General features: G+C 42.1%; 1 protein-coding gene across 1 annotated transcript; it reads right to left on the bottom strand.

The window, feature by feature from the left end:
* Positions 1–20,098: 20,098 nt before the first annotated feature.
* On the bottom strand, positions 20,099–20,617 carry LOC147463720 (secreted RxLR effector protein 78-like). Its single transcript, XM_086497253.1, has one exon. It carries the CDS (start codon positions 20,615–20,617, stop codon positions 20,099–20,101), a length of 519 nt encoding a protein of 172 aa, XP_086353379.1.
* Between the last annotated feature and the right edge of the window lie 1,611 nt (positions 20,618–22,228).

The following is a 22,228-nucleotide window of genomic DNA, read 5'->3' as shown; positions in this document are numbered from 1 at the left end:
CCACATAAATCCGGTCCTCAACTCTTTTCAAGTTCACTAAACTTTCTCTTTTGCAAAAGTATTGTTCATGCCAAGTTAATTAAGTATTATGATTATGTTGCTACCACTAATTAAGCTCACCCTCTATGTTCTCAAAGCTGTCTCACAAAAATGCTCACTCTAATTCTCTTAAGACCTCTATCCTCAAAGTTCATAGGCCATTTCCATTACAAGAACTATAACTAAACGATAAAGAAAACATCCAAAATTTCCTAAAAACTACTCGAAAAATTACATGCCCTTTATAAAGTGTACCTGCAAACAAAATCTAGCTAGGCTCTAGTTGTCCCTCAATGATCATATGGTTTGACCATCTTCTATGGTTTGCCTTTTAGAATCTTCCAAGGTTTTTTTCTTACTCTTCTGGACATGCACATGTGCTTGAGGTGGGAACCCCACCTAAGGTACTTGTCATGCTTGATGAGTGACTAAGGTACTTGAGGTACTTGTCACATTTAATGAGGAAGTTGCTTGAGAAGCTTCCTATGCATGGGGGGTAAGATGCTTGATTCAAAAAGAGAACCTACTCACTTAATGAGGAAGTTGCTTGAGAAACTTCCTATGTATAAAAATCTCAAAGTTAGGGGAATTCGAAAAGAGCACATGGGACACATGTCAGACTCTCACTAATCTTAACCACATGGTGTGCTTGAATGCTATTGGTTGGGCTAAAGAGGGTTCCAATGAGATTCTACTTCCATCTAACAAATATCTAGATATTTTCAAGCTCTCTCTCTCTAAGGGGTAAAGAGGACACTTGTCAAAAGACTACCCATCCATATGCTTGAATGCATGCTAGATGTGATTGGCTAAGGGGAGAGGGTCCAATGAGCTTGTAGCAAGTAGAATTTTCACCCAAAGCAAGAAAGGGGGGTGCTAGGGGGATATAGTCCACACACACACACACTCATTTGCAAGGCTATTCTCACTTGGTGAAAGTTGAGGAACACCACCTCCTTCTCCAAGCTTGTGAGAGTGAAAGCTTACACCAACACTCTTGGCTATGGAATGCAAATCCAACCAAGAGCTATGCTTCAATGCTTAATCTTACCATCTCCTCCATCTTCATTACTATGCTATTACATATGCTAGCAAGAAGAGTAATGATAAGTGAGGAACTATTTCTTTCTCCTATGGAATGTTTCTTCTTCCTCTTCCCTATCCTCATTCCCCGCTAGCTCTCTCCACCTTCGAAGGTGTTTGAGGCCTTGGACTGAGGCTTGGGATAGTTAATGCTTTCTTCAAGTTTATGTTATGCTTGTGATGCATGAAGTTTTCCATCTTCGTTGCATCACCTAGGTTACAAAGAACACAAAGATTGTATTGTACCAAGTCTCTCTTGATGGGAGAAACTATAATACAAATGCCTATTGGAGGGGGGACCAGCTCCATATGAATCCGGTCCTCAACTATTGTCATGTTCTCTAAACTCTCTCTCTTGCAAAAGGAATGTTCATGCCAAGTTAACTAGGTACCATGTTTATGTTGCTACCATCAATTAAGTTCACCCGCTATGCTCACAAAGTAATCTCTCAAAAGTGCTTCACCTAATTTCCTAATTCCGTTATTCTCAAAGTTCATAGGCCATTTCCATTACATTGGTATCAGAGCATTAGGTTTCTCTTTTCTTGCTTAAGAAGAGAGGTCCTTAAGTAGCCTATTAATGGTTGATTTTGTTAATTATATTAGGGTAAGTGGGACTGGGATCTATTATCGGTTTTGTTGAGCCCACTATGTGGGATATGGTGCACACCTCGGGAGCTTTGGTCTTAATAATGGAGTCTTTTTAGACTTGCCTACGGCTTTACCATTATTGAGCCATAAGAAGTCCGAAAGGAGCTATCCCTCGGCAACTTCGCTATGCTAGACTCACTCCACTACTCTCTATAATTAATCAATTTGAGCCGTGGGTGTAGATACTTAAGTGCCTATTTTCAAAGGCTAAGAGGAGTAGCAACTAAGGTTTTGAATTGCCAAAGCATACACTAATTAAACACATAAGATCAATTAACATGGTTGACGATAACCAAGAGAGTAGAATGAACATTGATAACTTTGATTTTGCACATGAAGGTGCTAATGATGATGCCCCCATGTTTGTTAATTATCTTGTTACTAGGTTGCAACAAGCTATGGGCAACCCCTTTTTGCAAGCCGAAGTTACTCAAAAACTTCATGCTTATGGGATTTTCTTTCCTCTCAAAGAGGAGAGAGAGCTTAGGGGGCCTCTTGGTGAGACCCCCAAAAGAAGACTCTCTCCCATACGAGAGGAGGAATCCAAAGAACGAGAAAGTAATGACTCCCTAGGTTCCTCAAAAGATGTGGCTCCATGAAGATGGCGGTCTAGACAATCGCCAACTCCTCTCAAGAGGAAATGGTTAACCCATAGTCCTTCTCCTCGTCACTCTAAAAGGGAAGAGAGGAAACAAAGGAAGAAAAGGGCAAGAAAGAGGTCACCCTCTTCTCCTTCTTCTTCACCTTCCTCCTCTACCGATGAAATGTATGGCTATTCTCCTAGAGAATACAAGAGGGGAGGACATCGCAAATCTTACCTTGCATGGCGAAGGTCACAAAAGTTAAAGAAGTTCAAAAGGGAGGAAAGAGTATCTCTTTTCTCACCTATGATGGAACCTTCGGTGCTACCGACAAAGTATTGGCCTTCATCCAACAATTTGATGTGGCCTTTGGAGATGAGGGCTTCACGGTGTCCTCCAAGCTACACCATGTAGCTATGCACTTCCAAAAATTGGCTCATCAATGGTAGGCTAGCCTTTGTGGCAACGGCAAAGCCCCAAAGACATGGAAAACTCTACGAGTTTCCATCATGAAGCAATTCCTTGCAAGTGATGCAAAGGACAAAGTGCTTACCAAATGGTGAAGTTTAATTCCAATAACAACAACAATTGGTCCAATGAGAAGGGAATTTACAAAGGTAAATATAAACTCTCTCCTAAAGAGCTAGAATCTTTTAGTAAGGACCACAAATGTTTTAAGTGTGGGGAGCAAGGCCATGGTTATCATCCTTGCCCCAAGAGAATTGCCCGCAATGAGACTCCTAGAGTCTCTTTGTTTGAAGCTCCAAAAGAGGATGCTCATTGCCAAGGATTTCTCCTTTCCTATGCTTGGGTAAAGATGCAAGAGCATGGTGCCTTTATTTTGTTTGACCCTAGTTCAACTCACAACTTCATATCCACGAAGTTCACCGCTAAGCTAGGCATACAAGCCCACAAGATGGGAGATCCATTGAAAGCCAATGGAGCTATCAAGGGGCAAGACGTCTCAGTTACTTCTTTCATTGGAAAATTAAGGCTTCATGTCCAAAGCTATTTGGACAAAGAGGATCTCTTCATCTACTCTCTCAAACATGAGAATGCTATCATTGGGGCACCATGGTTTAAGCACATGGCTTCCAACATAAAGTTCCTTGAAAGGAGAATCTACTTCACTACAGGGGAAAGAGCATGTACATATATGCTAATGAATTGGGGAACACCATATCCCTGCAATAAAGGGAATCAAGAGGAATTAGAGTTGTCTAATTTTCTAAAAGGATTCCAAGATGTTTTCATTGATGGCATCCCTAGTGAGCTATCTCTAAAATGAGAGATGATGACCATGCAATTGAGCTCCTATCAAGAAGCTCAACGCCTAACAAGCCTCCTTATCGAGTTTCACAAGCTCAACAAGAGGAGATCATGAGGCAAGTGCATGAATTTGTAATATAAAAAAAAAGGGGGAATGGTGAGGTCTAGCTCCTCTCCATTTCGTTCACCATTTCTTTTAGTGCAAAAGAAAGACAACACATATCACATGTGTGTCGACTATAGAGCACTAAATAAGATCACTATCAAAAATAGATTTCCTGTGCCATAGGTAGAAAATCTATTTCATAATTTACAAGTTTTGGCCTGACAAATGCTCCAGACGCATTCAAACTCATGATGGACAAAAATCTTCAGGCCATCCAAATTCTCTTGAAGAGTATAAGCAACACCTACAGGTAATCTTTCAAGTTGTGAGAGAGAATAAGCTTTTCATTAATCAAAAGAAAAGTGATTTTTTTCTACAAGAGATTCAATACTTAAGTCACATTATCTCTAAAGATGGCACCCGTATGGATGCAACAAAGTTAGAGGTAATAAAAAGATGACATAATCCAAGGAATCTACAAGAGGTACGAAGATTTGTAGGTATGTGTGCCCATTACATGACTTAACAAAAAAATAACGTTAAGTATTCATGGACTGCAAAAGTGCAAGAAGCTTTTGAGAAGTTTATCTCTCAACGTGTGTTCACACTACTAGATCTCTCAAAGCCATTTGAGGTCCAATCTGATGCTCGTAGTGATTGCCTTGGAGCTATTTTGCTTCAAGAAGGGCATGCCATAGCATATGAGAGTCAAAGACTCGACTTCAATAAGTGAGTATTGGGCAAATTAAAAAAAAAGTTATTAGCTATTCTATATGCCTAAAACACGAGGAAACACTATCTCTTGGGGACTCCATTCATCCTACGAATGGATCACAAAACCTCAAGAACTTCATGACGCAAACCAAGCTCTCCGACAAACAAATGAGGTGGGAAAATTTTCTTTTGTAATTTAAATTTCATATTTCTCACATTGTTGGCAAGCACAATCAAGTGGTCAATGCACTTTCACAACGACTAAGGGTAAATGTGGTGTCTATAACAACTCACAATGATCTATCTTTTATGATAGATGAGCATGCTACTGACCAAGACTTTAAGTATGTAATTATAGCCCTTGCAATAGGAAAGAAACAAGAATCATTCACCTTGAAGGATGGTTATCTTCCAAATGGAAATAGGCTATGTGTTAATCACCCGTATAATACGAAAGTCATGTAATCCCATACTTCTCCTTATGCGGGGCAAAGAGGGATTCCATAGTCTACTCTTCGAGGAGTAGAAATGAATTTTTGTTGGTCTACCATGAAAAGTAAACATACAAGAGTATGTTTCAAAATGCGTGGTATACCAAAAGTTGAAAATTGATCGAGGGAAGCAACTTCAATTGTTTAAGTTGAGAGGCTTAACAAGAAAACACACTCTATGCTTGTCAAAAAGACTATTAAGACACATCAAATGGCAACCCTCTTCAGATCTCAAATTTTCAAGAATCATGGATTTCCAACATCTATAGTGTCAGACAAAGATCTTAGAATGACCAATAATTTCTAGAAGGGTCTCTTTTGGAATCTAAGAAGTAGATTAAATTTCTCTTTCGGCCTATCATCCACAAACGGATGACCAAAGTGAAATAACTAATCTAATGATCCTTGAATCTACTAAAAGCCTATGTCATGAAAGTAAATCAATGTTCTCAATGATAGAAGTGCCTACCTCTTATAGAGTATGCGTACAATGACATTTTACACACTTCTATGGGAAAAGCACCTTTCGAGGTTAAAGAGGGAAGATCCAAAAGTCCCTTACTACTTCAATTACAGGGGAAGATCTTCGTTGCTGATGAATATAGCTGAGACCTACAAGAATCTTTTCCAAAGATTAAAGGGGTTATATCCATCTCACAGGAAAGGCAAAAAGGGTTGCTGCTAATAAGCACAAAAGAGCCTTAGCTTTTAAGGAAAATGACTGGGTCTTGCTAAAGTTTCTCAAGGCTCATCTGAGGCATACTACGGGCAAGAGTCCTACAGACCACCAAGAGTATGATGCTAAACTAGCAAAAAGATACTATGGTCCTTAAAATTCTTAAGCCATTCAATGATATGGCTTATCAATTGAAGTTGCCCAACCATTAGCTCATGCACCATGTTTTCCATGAGAACCTACATAAGCCTTACAAAGGAGCGCCATCAAAAGAAGCAATAGTTGTTGCAGACCCTCCAAAAGTCAAAGATCAAGAAGAAGTACTTCAACCTCAGTCCATCCTATGACATGAAGACAAGGTATTAAGAAACGGTAAGATTATCTAACGATATCTAATTAAGTTTAAGAATTATTCTTTTAAAGATGCTAGATGAATGCAAAGAACCTAGCTTAAGGATAATATGAACCTTGTCAATGCTTACAATGTTGCACTAGAGTAAGCATATGAAAATGCATTTTAAATCGAAAATGTTTTTGTCTTATAAGACTACTTCTCTTTTTATCGTGCACAAATTTAAAGTATGCATGCTTAGAATCATGTTTGTGGTGACGACGTCTCCCAAACACCAAGTAGAACTTGTCACTCTACTTTGGAAGTATGATATGGACTAAGAGCAGACATGCCTACGACAGCTACGTCTCCCAAGCACCAAATGGACTAGTCATCCATCTTGGAATGATGTCGTAGAGTAAAAAGGGATCCTCTACCCGCTAAGAAACATGGAATAATGACTAGGCTTTATCTTCTCTACCTCATAGTCGAATACGACTATGATTTCAAGAGAGAGATAATGTCATAAAATATAATATCTAACTTTACCAAATGAGTTTTTCATATTAAATTGATTATTTAATATGGGAGAATAAACGGGAACAAGAGTTAGAATAGAGACATGTGCTTCTAGACCAGTCTCAACACGAGACCAAAAGGAGAGATGGTTGCATCTCAATAGGGGTCCAAAAGGAGACGATCTATCAAAGAGCAATGTACAATAAGTGCTTCTAGAATTACCTCAGCAGGGGACCAAGAGATGGTTAGATCTCAATAGGGGTCCAAAAGGATGTAGTCTATCAAAGAGCAATGTGCAAATAATGAAGCTTACAAGACCTTAGGGTTAGCTTCATTAAATACCTCCAATGGTTAGTGTTAAAAGTCCTTTGACCTTAAGCAAGCTAAGGATGAGCTTGAGATGGGAACCCAACCTAAACTTAAGCAAACTAGGGATGTGCTTGAGGTAGGAACCTTAAGCAAGCTAGGGTTGTGCTTGAGGTGGGAACCTTAAGAAAGCTAGGGTTGTGCTTGAGGTGGGAACTCGACCTAAACTTAAGCAAGCTAGGGTTGTGCTTGATGTGGGAACCCGACCTAAACTTAAGCAAGCTAAGGTTGTGCTTGAGGTGGGAACCCCACCTAAGGTGCTTGTCATGCTTGATGACGAAGGTACTTGAGGTACTTGTCACATTTAATGAGGAAGTTGCTTGCGAAGCTTCCTATGCATGGGGGGTAAGATGCTTGATTCAAAAAGAGAACCTACTCACTTAATGAGGAAATTGCTTGAGAAACTTCCTATGCATAAAAATCTCAAAGTTAGGGGAATTCTTAAAGAGCACATGGGACACATGTCAGACTCTCACTAAGCTTAACCACATGGTGTGCTTGAATGCTATTGGTTGGGCTAAAGAGGGGTCCAATGAGATTCTACTTCCATCTAACAAATATCTAGATATTTTCAAGATCTCTCTCTCTAAGGGGTAAGGAGGACACCTATCAAAAGACTACCCATATGCTTGACTGCATGCTAGATGTGATTGGCTAAGGGGAGAGGGGTCCAATGAGCTTGTAGCAAGTAGAATTTTCGCCCAAAGAAAGAAAGGGGGGTGCTAGGGGGATATACTCCACACACACACACTCATTTGCAAGGCTATTCTCACTTGGTGAAAGTTGAGGAACACCACCTCCTTCTCCAAGCTTGTGATAGTGAAAGCCTACACCAACACTCTTGGCTATGGAATGCAAATCCAACCAAGAGCTATGCTTCAATGCTTAAGCTTACCATCTCCTCCATCTTCATTACTATGCTATTACATATGCTAGCAAGAAGAGTAATGATAAGTGAGGAACTATTTCTTTCTCCTATGGACTGTTTCTTCTTCCTCTTCCCTATCCTCATTCCCCGCTAGCTCTCTCCACCTTCGAAGGTGTTTGAGGCCTTGGACTGAGGCTTGGGATAGTTAATGCTTTCTTCAAGTTTATGTTATGCTTGTGATGCATGAAGTTTTCCATCTTCGTTGCATCACCTAGGTTACAAGGAACACAAAGATTGTATTGTACCAAGTCTCTCTTGATGGGAGAAACTATAATACAAATGCCTATTGGAGGGGGGACCGGCTCCATATGAATCCGGTCCTCAGCTATTGTCATGTTCTCTAAACTCTCTCTCTTGCAAAAGGAATGTTCATGCCAAGTTAACTAGGTACCATGTTTATGTTGCTACCATCAATTAAGTTCACCCGCTATGCTCACAAAGTAATCTCTCAAAAGTGCTTCACCTAATTTCTTAATTCCGCTATTCTCAAAGTTCATAGGCCATTTCCATTACAATTTTCAAGCCTTCTAAGAGTAAAGAGCAATTGAAAAGAATCGCTAACACACCAGGATATATAGCCTTATCTTCAAAACAACCAAGGCAGTTTCGAGGATCGAAGGATTCAAGGGATACTCCAAGGATGCTAGAATACAACAGAGAGGACAGGGTAACACAACTATCCCCTCGAATCAATGGTTTACACTGGTTTAAAAAGCTAGCAAGGCAAATAACCAGTTCATTCACTTAACTTTTTGCAATAAGTTTATGGATTTCATACACCCACGTTCATTCTTTGACCAATTGTTAAAGGAGCTGGTTTTCATAAACAAACTCTCTCTCTCTCTCTCTCTCTCTCTCTCTCTCTCTCTCTCTCTCTAGTTCTATAGCATCTATGAAGCCCCTCATGTACATGTACCCATGGTCGCCTGCGTGAGAGTAACACCCAACATCGAGATGAAGTGCTTTCTATTGAATGGCATTCAATGTCGCCTTCGTACAATGTGTTGAAGACTCATTGAAGAGGGGGAAGAGGAAAATCTTATTGGGGTCCTTTGGTGGGCGTTCAATCGGTGGCAATCACAACAGAGAATGTTTGTATGCCTACGAGGTGATATAGGAGGGCAATGGCAGTGCTAATAAATGGGGCAAGGCATTCAAGTGGAAGATCAAGGACGTCGATGTGGAGCAGGTATGGGCTGTGAGACGGGCGACTTCGTGGGCGTCTGCAAATATTGGCTACAATCAACGGTTCAAAGATGCAAGCTGGTGGATGGCCAGCCCTAGAAATTGAGCTGCATTCAAATGGCCATCATGACCTTCACAGCCACACCTGCCCCCTTTCTTCTATAAATGGACCAGCTCCACCATTGCACTCCTACACCATCCTTGATACCAACCTCTAAAGCTTCTCTCCTATGGACAATTGTGTCAACACCTTCAAGCTCTCCTCCATCCCTAACTTGGCAATAATCAAGGACTCGGCACCCTCCTCCATTGGAGCTTCACCTGCAACCCCAGTCCTTCCATGTCCCTGGAGGATGCTCGCACTACCTGTCTCTCCCTCTACCAAGCTTAGAACTCGGCTCACCTTGGTTGTTGAACGACCGTGTTTCCTCTCTCTCTCTCTCTCTCTCTCTCTCTCTCTCTCTCTCTCTCTCTGTCTCTCCATCCTCTACATCTTGCGGATCATAATAAGTGGACGTACTGAATATTGACACTCTTTGTGCTAGGAAAGAAGAGCTTCTCATTGTTCCAGTGGTGGCCCTCACAAAAGTATCTCTCTCTCTCTCTCTCTCTCTCTCTCTCTCTCTCTCTCTCTCTCTCTCTCTCTCTCTCTCTCTCTCTCTCTCTCTCTTCAGATTCCCTCACCCCATCGTGAGCTCCATGTCATCGTCATGGAGACCCTTCTTCCATAGCAGAAGCGCAACCCCCTTGAAGTGTATGTTCCTTTCCCTGCACAACAATCGCTTTGCCTACAGTTGAGGCACGAGTATCGCTCGGAGTAGCCTTCCTACATGCCCTTGCCCCTTCCACGCGCGCGCGCACACACATACACACACACACACACAAACACACATATGATGCCCTACCTACATTACCTCACCCGTTGCCTTGTCCACAACCTGTCCACATTGCTGTGAGCTGCTCGTTCCGTGTTGCACCCTCCACCTTGAACTGCAGTAGAGGTGCATACCTGATCCCTTGCAACTCGGCACCTCACTGTTGGCTCCCATTGTTTGACTCGTTGCCCACCACCCTCTCCTTTAAGCACAACAGACACATACACACCCTCAGAGAATGGGCCTTTCGATTGATTTGAAGTCCCTCAGGGATCCCTCGCCATGCTCTACGGAAGACACAATATTTGCACACATCAAAACTCTGAGAGGGAGGCAAAAATATATCCACGCTTCCTTTGTTCTCCAACACTCAACTTCATACTTATTGGCATTTTCCAAGATTTGTCAAAATCAAACTCTCTATCTCGTGTAGTTGATTGTGTCATTGGGGCTACAAGGTGCACTGACCGGAGGAAGGAGCTTCTACTACGTGTTCGAGGAAGAGAAGGGGGGGGGGGGGGGGGATGGTGCGCAAATCCCTCCCCCCATTATAAATAGTATAGATTGAGATAGCGTGTCACTCTAGCAGGTGCAAATTTTGACGCACCCTTCAACACGAGTTTGTAGGACCAAGGTTGGGGGGGGGGGGGGGTGGTGCGCAAATCCCTCCCCCCATTATAAATAGTATAGATTGAGATAGCGCGTCACTCTAGCAAGTGCAAATTTTGACGTACCCTTCAACACGAGTTTGTAGGACCAAGGTTGGGGGGGGGGGGGGGGGGGGGAGATGCAAATCCCTCCCCCGATTATAAATAGTATAGATTGAGATAGCGCGTTACTCTAGCAGGTGCAAATTTTGGCATACCCTTCAGCACGAGTTTGTAGGACCAAGGTTTGAAACCCTCTAAGAGCCTGGACACGGGGAATAGTTCTTGGTCACAAATTAATCATGCAAAGGAGAGTGTTTCGATGACCAGGTCAGGCGGATAGAGACAAAGAGACGCTTGGCTGTGTGGCCCACTTTCAACACTACGTGCTTCTAGAAGTGACGCTTGGCTGTGTGGCCCACTTTCAACACTACGTGCTTCTAGAACCACTCTGGACGAGCCACGTCGCGAGTGAAGTCATCAAAAAGTTGCTGCTTCCGTACCTCTCCCTTCATTAAAAGCTTCAACATGTTACTAAGACCATTTATGTTGAAATCGGCATAGAGCTGGCACATTCACACAAGTAGGTTTTAACCCCTCACCCGCTTGCGTAAGATAACGCTTCCCTCTACCCTCCACATTAGAAATTTCGACAGAGTTAGCGTACAAAGTGGTCTATCCCCGCCTTTCTAGATAACATGCTTTTTAGACCTGCTGTTGTAGTTAACAAGATAGGATAGGGGTTCTATCCCAGCCCGCGCGAATTTGCACGCAGGTACATACTTGCCTGCATAGTTTTTCTATGCCTTGTTGCTCGCCTCGCATGACCATGGGAGAGGCATAGTTATCTGTTAAAATAACCGATAATTATCCCTCGTATGACAACTGCCCAGCAACATGGATAAAATCTATAGGCTAGCCCAACAACTGGATAGAAAGCTGAGATTTCAACCTTCACGAATCATCATGAGCAGCTTTCTAAATTCTGAATGCAAAACGAGGCGAGGCACAACTCTCAAGTTTCATCTGTGAGGATACCAGTAACCATACCATCAAGGATGCGAGTGGGACGTGTTTCACTTTTATTTTTATTTTGATATTGGAATGCTGATTTCCAAAAAGAGAGAGAATTAAAATAGAAATGATGTCCTCAAGAAATTGTTTTAGGGCGTCAGAGCCGCCCGTGTTAGGTTACGGAGTCTTTAACCAACGGAAAATGCACCTCGGCCTTGAAAAAGTTAATTTAATTGTGGATTCTATGGTTGATGGATTAGATTTACATCTGCAATACCTAGGCAGCAGGCTACTCCACGTCACATACAATCGGGATTTCAGCTCGTACTGCCCTTCCTCCTCCAGTTTTCTGTACAATAAAATCTATTCAAATAAAAGCCTAGGCTACTGCATTTTTGAATCCAAATTCAAACGAAAAGACTGCAGTGCAGCTCTGACGCTCCCCTCGACTTTGTTATGAGCATTGAGCAAGCCAATGGCCAGTCCAGCAGCAGGAAATATTCTCCCCTTTTTCAGAGTGGCCACCTGGCACCGGCAGTGTCCAGTGCCAAGTGGCCTTTTTGACTTTGTTTGATCTATTGGATTTTGGTTGCCCTTGTCGATTGATTGTTATAATCGACTCACACACGATTTCCATGCATTAAGAAAAGTTACATGGATCTCACGCAGGGGTGGGATATCTACTAACATAATATGGCGGAAGGGGGAGCCTTTTCCACGTGTCGCAATTTGCGATCTGAAGGCTAAGTCCAAAACAAAAACAAGCCCCTTTGCATGCGATAAAGAGAGAGAGAGAGAGAGAGAGAGAGAGAGAGAGAGAGAGAGGTTGTCGAAGGCGGCCGGCCGTACTAGTCCCCTTAACAAAGAGCATCAGGAAAGCACGTTCCTCATCCTAAATCTAGAGGCTTGGTAATACCTAGGCACAATAATTTTCCCTTACTGCGCAGTGCCACCTAGTAGCAACTCTATTGTCACAGTTGGGGGTAGGGGGCTGCAGATAAGAGCCGTCCATTCAGTGTACATTGTTGTGAGGAATCTAGCATTGCAATCATTGGATTGGCGACAACTCAGCACAGGGGATGATAGTCGAGGCTGCAGATTCGATGCCGTCCATTTACTATCCATTCTTGTGCAGAATCTGGCCATGCAATCATTGGATTTGTTGACAACTCAGTACAAGGAATTGCAATGTTCACAATACAGTCTGCATGCGAATATGATGCGGCCAAGTCAACACAAGGAATCGCTCGATCCCACACCTCAGTAGGCCACGAGCTCATTGCCCCTAATTATATGGCCCCCCTACCCCCGATTGTGACGGTCGAGAATGGTCATCCGCTGACCATTCTCTGAAAGAAAGTGCTCTGTCGGTCGCCATGTGATCGCCCTTTCTTTCAGGGAATTGTAAATGGATGACCATTCCTTACACCATCAAAAGAAAGTTATAATATCTTGTTACAAAGTTTTTGAGCTGACCGTAGTAAGTCATGTAGTAAGAATCATGCTTGAAAACACAGGCATTTCTCCGGTGCCAAAGGAATGAAAATCCCCCTCCATATATTCCTCCCTTCTAATATCAAGCCCTTTGCAGTTTCCCAACAGGACGACTTGGACTTCCAAAGTCTTGAAGTTAACTTGGTAATGAACATACTATAAGAAATGAATAACTGCTTTGTTATCCTTGAAATTGAACCATATATGAGCACAATCGTCAATAAACTTATTACATTGGTGCATTTTCCATTGCTTACTCCAGCTCTGAGAGCTTTATCTCCACTCTAGACACCTTGATGATGCATGACTAACTACAAAAGAGTGATGTGCTTGTCGACAATTGGGTAGGCCCATAAATATTTAAAACATGTGGTTTGGAACTCTAGAAAACTTTCCATTTCTTGTTAAGCTTTTTTTTAAAATCATTTTCCACTCCCCCTTAGGCTTGGAGCCGGGAAAACATACAGCAAGCTCGGATTCAAAAACTAGGAAGAACAGGAGGAAGCAAGGCATCGCTCTATAGCTTCATTATCAACGGGGCAGTAGGCAAAAAGGGGGAAGGGGGGGCGGGCGGGCGGGGGAAGCTTAGATGCACTATTTTGCGTCGATATGGAGCTCAGCTTCTGATGGTGGGAGCAGAGGTAAAAGAAAAACTAGGTTTGATGTAATCCACCTACAATTTTGGAATTTACCTCTAAATTTTAAATTTCAAGCTGAGAAAACCTACAACATGTAGTGGGAGCAGAGGTAAAAGAAAAACTAGGTTTGATGTAATCCACCTACAAATTTTGGAATTTACCTCTAAATTTCAAATTTCAAGCTGAGAAAACCTACAACATGTAGAGAAATTTAGTGTAAAAACCTTCAACCCTGGCATTGACTTGGTCGACATGTATGCCAAATGTATTTTTGTGCGGAATGTCATCTCTTGCAATGCACTGATTGTTGGATATGCACAACTTGGGCAAGGCCAAGAAGCTCTGGGCTATTTTCGGCAAAAGCAAGCAAGAGTGTCTCTGCAATCACATACGCTTGCATCTTGAAGGAAAGTGCCAAATGCAATGATGTACACTTGCACCTGCTAATATGGGCAAAAGAATTCACAATGATATTGTTAGTCAGGGGTTGTTGAAAGAAAATGTCGTATTTGGCCATGCCTTGGTCCACATGTATGCCAAATGTGGTACACTTTATAAAACACAAAAAGTGCTTGAGGAGATTCTTGTACGGGACGGGATACACTACTTGTGGGATATGTCCAACTTGGGCAGGGCCAAGAAGCTGTGGGCTATTTTCGAAGGATGTGAAGCAAGCATGTCTCTCCGATGCAATCACATATGCTTGCATCTTGAAGGCAAGGGCCAAATGCAATCATGTACACTTGCACTTGCTGATATGGGCAATAGAATTCACAAGGATATTGTTAGTCAAGGGTTATTGAAAGAAAACATCATGCATGGCACTGCATTTGTCGACATGTATGCCAAATGTGGTGCACGTCATAAAGCACATAAAGTGCTTGAGGAGCTTCTTGTGCCGAATGTTGTCTCTTGGAATGCACTGATGGTAGGCTATGCCCAACTTGGGCAATGCCAAGAAGCTCTGGGCTATTTTTCGGTGGATATGAAGCGAGGTTGTCTCTCCGATGCAGTCACATACGTTTGCATCTGAAAGGCAGGGCCAAATGCAATCATGTACACTTGCACCTACTGATATGGGCAAAAAGAATTGATGATGATATTGTCAGTCACGGGTTTTGAAAGAAAACCTCGTGCTTGGCAGTGAGGCTTGGTTGACATGTATTCCAAATGTGGTGCACTTCATAAAGCACAAAAAGTTCTTGAGGAGATTCGTGTGTCGTATGCCGTCTCTTGGAATTGACTGATTGCAGGATATGCCCAACATGGGCACTTTTTGACGAATGCAAAGTGAGGGTGTCTCTTGTGTGGGATGTCATCTCTTGGAATGCAGTGATTGTGGGATATGCCTAACTTAGGCAGGGCCAAGAAGATTTGGGTTGTTTTCGACGGATGTGAAGCAAGGGTGTCTCTTCAATGCAATCACATACGCTTGCATCGTGAAGGCAAGGGGAAAATGCAATCATGTACACTTGCACCTGCTAATATGGGCAAAAGAATTCACAAATATTATTCTTAGTCAGGGGTTGTTGAAAGAAATTTTGTGCTTGGTGATGCCTTGGTCGACATGTATGCTAAATGTGGTACATGCACTTTATTGAACATAAAACTGCTCAAGGAGCTTCGTGCGTGGGATGTCGTCTGTTGGAATGCACTGATTGCGGGATATGCCCAACATGGGCAGTTTTCGACGGATGCAAAGCGAGGGTGTCTCTTGTGCGGGATGTCGTCTCTTGGAATGCACTGATTGTGAGATATTCCCAAGAGCCTCTAGGCTATTTTTGGCAGATGCAAAGCGAGAGTGTCTCTTCGATGCAATCACATACACTTGCATCTTGAAGGCAAGGGCCGAATGCAATCGTGTACTTTTACACTTGTTGATATAGGAAAAAGTATTTACAATGATATTGTTAGTCAAGGGTTGTTGAAAGAAAACGGTTTGCTTGGCATTGCCTTGGTTGACATGTATGCCAAATGTGGTGCACTTCATAAAGCACATAAAAGTGCTCGAGGAGCTTCTTGTGGAGGATGCTGTCTCTTGGAATGCACTGACTATGGGATTTGCCCAACTTGAGCAGTTTTTGGCAGATTCAAAGCGAGGGTACCTCTCTGATGCAATCACAAACGCTTGCATATTGAACTCAAGGGCCAAATGCAATTATGTACACTTGCACCTACTGATATGGGCAAAACAATTTACAATGATATTGTTAGTTAGCCCGGTTGTTAAAAGAAAACATAGTGCTTGGCATTGCCTTGGTCGAGATGTATGCCGAATGTGGTGCATTTCAAAAAGCACAAGAAGTACCAGTGCATCGCTAGTTAGAGTGAACAAGACCCGCCATAGGCGGGTTGCACAAGCTAGCTCAAATAAAACCCTACTACATTTTTGAATCCAAATTCAAACAAAAAGACTGCAGTGCTCTGACACTCCTCTCAACATTGTTATGAGCAATCCACCAATAGGAATTATTCTTCCCTTTTTAGACGTGGCCATTGGCTACTAGCCTTTTTTACTTTCGTTTGATATATTTGGATTTTAGTTGCCCTTGTCGATTGATTGTTATAATTGATTCACACACAATTCCATGAATCCTTTTTTTTTTTTTGGTGGAGAAGATTGGAAATTGATTAAAGAAAAACAAAGGAAAGTTACATGGATTCAACAGGATGGGGGTGGGATATCCCCTTAATAAATATCATTAGGAAAGCGTTTCCCATCCTAAATCTAGAGGCTTGATAATATATAGGCACAATAATTTTCTAATGTTGCCACCTAGTGCACTTTTGAATGCTAGTAGCAAATGTACCAGCAAAAGAAGCTTCTGATATCTTGTTACAAAGTTTTTGAGCTGATTGAAGCAATTCATGTTTGAGTAAAGTAATAGGAAAGGAAGAATCATGCTTGAAAGCAGAGGCATTTATCTAGTGCCAAAGGAACCAAATGAAAATCCCCCTCCATATATTTTGCAGTGGAACATCAAGCCCTTTGCAGTTTCCCAACAGAAGGTCTTCGACTTCCAAAGTCTTAAAGTTAACTTGGTAAAGAACATACTGTAAGAAATGAATACTTGCTTTGTTATCCTTGCAATTGAACCATATATGAGCACAATCTTCAATCAACTTATTACGTATGGTGCACTTTCCATTGTTACTCCACCTCTAAGAACTTTATCCTCACTCCACACACCTTGATGCATGATTAACCACCACAAAACAGTGATGTGCTTGTTGGCAATTGGGTAGGCCCATAAACATTTAAAAATGTATGTCCACGATTTGGAACTCCAGCAGACTTTCCATTTCCTGTTAATATTTTTCTTTAAATTATTTTTCACTCCCCCTTAGGGTAGAATTGGTTGAAAACTTCAACAGCAACATGAGAAATTTGACTAGTTTCCTGGACAACTTTGGCAAATACTGTGAACTTGGCCATACACAGTTTTTCTCTTTCCAAACACCGTCTAACATTAGATAAGGTGATGGAGAACTCTGTGTGTGTAGAGTGTTCTCATTTTTTCTTATTAAATTCCTCAAACACCAAATGACAGCTTTGCAACACTTGTGAGATTTCTTGCAGTTGTCAACTTTAGCTTTAACTGAAAAAGAACCAAACCAAAAAGAGTCAAGCATGAAAGACAGATGCTAGACAGAAACTCCTTTGATGGCTTCCATGAAATCTTGATGGTGTTCCATGCAGTCTACATTCTGCAGACTAGCTTTGAACCCATTGGTATAAAAGGGGCAAGAGAAAAAAGTATTTCTTTAATCTGCATTTTGGTCCAACCCTTGTAACTTTGGAGTTTGAACTTAGGGATATCCCGTTTTAGAAGTGTTGCCCAATAATCATTTGAGTTTGTAGCTTTGAAGATCCATTTAGCAACACCATTCTAGTTGACACAAGGTCAAGATTCAGAAGCCCAAGGCTTTCCTTAACTTTAGGTAAAATCCATATGTCCCACAAGACCTTTGAAATTTTTGGGTGATCAACATCCCCTCCCCATAGAAAGTTCCTAGCCAAGAAAGTGACATGTTTCAACTGGTACTTAGCTCGGGCAACCAATAAGATAGGAAATAAATCAATGAAGGGAGAATGCAATGGTTGAGAACAAAAGCTCTTGCAGATGTAGATGACTGGTAGTGCTACCACTTTACGATCTTATGTCAGAGTTTTGTTACCACCCACTACCATCTTTGTCCATATGTGATGTTAAATCCCATAGGAATGCCTAGTAGCCTAAAAATTTGACCATCCATAATTGTCGTACATTGTGTATCAAGTATAATCCGAGGAACTTGTCCACTTGATATCTTATACCCTATCTTAGAGTAATTAATCAAAGACCCACTAGCCAAGAAAAAAGTGTCCAAGCATGCCCAAATTTTTTCCATAGAAATAGAATCATTAGACAAAACATAGTTAGTGTCAAGGACAAATTGTTGGAAAGTTAAACTTTTATCAGATCCATGATTCTTCATGCCCTTTATTTGACCCTTTTCTAGACTATCATGAACAAGCCAACCCAAAGAATCAGAGCATATGGCATAAAGAAGAGGGGCAATAGGACAACCATATCTAATGGACCTTCTCAGAGGGAAAACATCTTCAGCTCTCCATTTATGGAAACCCTAGCACAAGCATTTCCAAAAAGGATTTTAATAAACTTGATAAAAAGTCTTCCAAAGCCAATATTAGACGAAGATTGAAAAAAATAGTCCCATTCGTTTTTTTTCGAGGAAAGTAGAACTTTTAAAATTACTGAGCAAGAAGGAAAGAATTACATGGGACCCACAGGTAGGGGGTGGGTCAGCCCCAAGGCTAAAAGATTACTCCATACAATCTCAAAAAAAAAATGGGGGCAGAATAGAGTTTCATAGGGAACCCCTTCCATTTTTGCCACCTATGTTCTCTCTGTACTTGGAAGAGAGAGGCTTCATGAGGACAGCCGTGTACTGTGATACAAACAGAATCAGCTGCTTTAAGCAATTCCTTCTTCAAACCTTCAAGACTCAAAGAGTGAGTAGAGCCAAACACTGCATCATTCCTTTGAAGCCAAAAGTTCCATAAAATAATTCCTCTCCACATGTTCCACAAGAGAACATCAACACCTTTGCATGGACCTAAAATAAGGCATTGAGCAGTCAAAGGTGAGACTATCACTTGTGCCCAAGCTTTTTGTAGTAGATTGATATTGGCTTTGTTAAAGCTACAATTAAATAGGAGGTGGGCACAATCTTCAGCAGATGCATGACATCTGGGACATAGCCCATTGCTGACTTTGGCCTGAAGTGCTCTTTTACCAGTCCAGATCCCTTGTTGCATGGCTAGCCAGAGTAGATGGCTGTGTTTACTAGCCAAAGGGAAAGCCCATATGCATTTAAACCTATATTCCCACTGCTTACAACTCCACTGCACTTTCCATTTTTGGTTTAGTCTCTTCTTCATGCTTTCTTCTAGCCCTCCTCTGTTGTCCACGTGCTGATAGATTTCAGATCATATAGAGGATGCTGAGGTGACTTGCAGTTTCCTTCTGTGCTGAAGGGAAACAATATCCAGCACTTTATTGGCTCTCGCAAGACACCAAATGGTTGTATTGACTGAGATACCAAACTCTGCCTGTAGAGCTTCTGAAGACTTAAGCCTCTGATTGTGGAGAATGTCTTTCTAGTATCTAATCCCATGCTAATGACAGTTGTGAGACTTCCTGCCCAATTCAGCTTGAGACCTGCAGGCAAAAAAGCCTAGCCAGCAAGAGTCAAGCATAAAGCAGTGATGGTTAGTATAAAACTCCTTGGAAGTTTTCCATTTACTTCTAGCCGAGTTCCATGCCCTCCAGAACCTGCAAACCAAAGGAGACCTAGCTGGAATGAAGTCCTTCTTGGAGATGAGCACTTCCCTCAGATCCAGATTAGTCCAGGCCTTGTAACCTTCAACCTTGAACTGGCCAATCTTCCTTTTGAGAAGCAGGGCCCAGTAATCATTGGAGGAAGCAGCTCTCCTAATCCATTTAGCACCCATCTTTTGAGCCATATGCCCAAGTTAAGCAGGCCAAGGCCTCTTTATGTTTAGGTTGCTGACAAACATCCCAGGCCACTTTTGGAATCCTCTGGGTGTTCATACTCCCTCCCCACAGGAAGTTCCTGGTCAGAGAGAAAACCTGTGCAAGCTGATACTTAGCTGGAGTCCAACATGACAAAAAGAAGATTAAACTAGGCAAGATAAAGTGGTTTAGAACAAAAGCTCTTGAAGGAATAGAGGAGTTGTGGTGCTGCCACTTGAAGATCTTCTGTTTGAATTTGTTCATGACCCAGTCCCATCTTTGCCTCATAGAAACCCTGAACCCCATGGGAATACCTAACAGTCTAAAAACATGTCCATCCCTAATGATCTGGCATCTTGCATCAGTTATAACATGAGGTATCTAGTCATTAGAGCTTTTGAAACCAGTCTTAGCATGCTTAATAACTGAACCACTGGCAGTACATAACAATTATAGACATTGCCAAAAGGTATTGACAGAGTCCTGCTCATTAACCATTACAGCATTAGTGTCATCAACAAATTCTTGCAAATAGAGATCTTTAGCTGCCTGTGGAATCTTTATACCCTTGAGTTTATTTTGGTCCATTGCATCTTGCACAAGCCAACCAAGAGCATCTGAGCAGATGGCATATAGGAGAGGTGAAATGAGGCATCCTTGCCTGATGGAGTTGGATAGGAAAAATACATCTGAAAGTTCACCATTGATAGCCACTCTGGCACATGCATTCCCAAACAAGATTTTAATGTATTTGATGAACTTTCTTCCAAAGCCAATGTCAAACAGAGACTGCCAAATAAAATCCCACTCCATTCTATCATAAGCTTTGTCAAAGTCAATTTTGAAGAAGACATATTCTTGACCAGATTCCTGAGCATGTTCAAACGCTTCCCACAGGGCTATGATAGAGTCAAGCATAAATCTGTTCTTGATGAAACCTTTTTGCTCAGGTAAGATAATATGCTGCATGACACGACTAATTCTTCTAGCTAGAGACAGAGCAAAGATTTCGTACAAAGAAGTCAGGCAAGTGATGGGCCTCCAATTGCCCAGCTCCTCCTTATCCCCCCTTTTATGTATGAGCTTGACTACCCCTGTGTTTATGCCAGTAGAAAGAGCTCCTACTTTAAAGTGTTACCATATACATGTGGTAGTGATGTGTGTGAACACACTAGGACCGCCGGGGCATTTTTTCCCTCTTTAGGAGGTTTTTCCCCCCGAGCATTGTATATACGCCCATCACTCTAGGGCTATCTATCTTTCCATTGCACACTAAGTAACACACACTCTATTGTGTGCAGGCTTGAGCTTCCTTCATCTGCTCCAAGCTGTCTGCGTTTCTTGGCAACCCTAATTCCAACAATTGGTATCAGAGCAGGTTGCGTCCTCCTGGGCTTAGTCGCCAGCTGCTCCAGCACATGCCTGCTCACTTTCTCCGATTTCAGTGAGCTTTGGCAAGCGTTCGCAGGTCGACAAATACTTTGGGTGAGATCATAGAGCTTGGTCTACTCAGATTTTTGTTTTGGGCTCATTTCAGCCTCCGTTTCCACTACGCGTAGTACTGCACAGGCTATTTTGTCATTTTGTGCATAATTTTTGTCAGTGCCGTTTTCTGCATAACAGGTGCCTTATAGTCTTCTACGGTTTGTGGTATATAGCACATGTTGTTCCCGCTCCGTTTCTCCTATTTTCCAGCAGTTTTCACATCAGGTGCAGCATTTACCATGGCTGACAACAACAACACAGATGTGTTCAAGATGTTTGCTGCTGAGGACAGGTTGGATGGGGACAACTACCCTATGTGGGCTTATATGATGAAACATATTCTTGTGTCAAAAGTTGTCTGGAACATTGTGCAGGGCATTGATGTACGTCCTGGTTTTGAGGATGTAGGCGATGTTGAGGATGTTGCAGGTCTTGCTGCAAGGATTGCTGCTGTTAGAGTTGTTTTGCCTACGGCAGAACAAGCTCGTTGGGATGTAAAGGATGTGCAGGCTCATGCATTGATTGCGTTGTCTGTGAAGCGCACCATTGTTCCTCACATCCGTTCATCAAAATCTGCAAAACAGGCTTGGGATATTTTGGCTGGTCTTTATGCAAGTCGCAATGAGGCTAAAATTGCTTTGCTGCGTAAAGAGCTGGAGTCGAAGAGCTGCGTAAAGAGCTGGAGTCGAAGATTATGCATGAGGAAGATGATATGGACACTTTCCTTGCTAGTGTCAAGGATATCAATGAGCAGCTTATTTCTGCAGGTGAAGTCATTTCAGACAGTTCCCTTGTGCAGACTGTTCTTGATGCCTTACCAGATTCCTACCAGACTTTTGCTAGTACTTGGAGACTGATGACCCAAGGAAATCCTGAAGTTGTCAAGTTTGATGCATTATGCACATTGCTGTTGCAAGAGTCACTTTCTAGAAAAAACAGGACTAGGCAGCGTGCAGTTGAACAAGCTTTTATTGCTTCTCAAAGAAAGGGTGGTAACAGTAATGCAGCCACTTCTTATGGTTCTGCTGCGAGTGGCAAAAATTCTGTTCCTAATGCTTCTGCTGGCAGCACTTCGTCTGGCAATTCTGGTGATAA

This window comes from Adiantum capillus-veneris, chromosome 2 (assembly GCF_014529385.1).
Source record: "Adiantum capillus-veneris isolate H3 chromosome 2, ASM1452938v2, whole genome shotgun sequence".
NCBI classification, from domain to species: Eukaryota; Viridiplantae; Streptophyta; class Polypodiopsida; order Polypodiales; family Pteridaceae; genus Adiantum; species Adiantum capillus-veneris.
The sequence above is the reverse complement of the archived record's forward strand: the minus strand, read 5'-3'. Positions and strand labels throughout refer to the sequence as shown.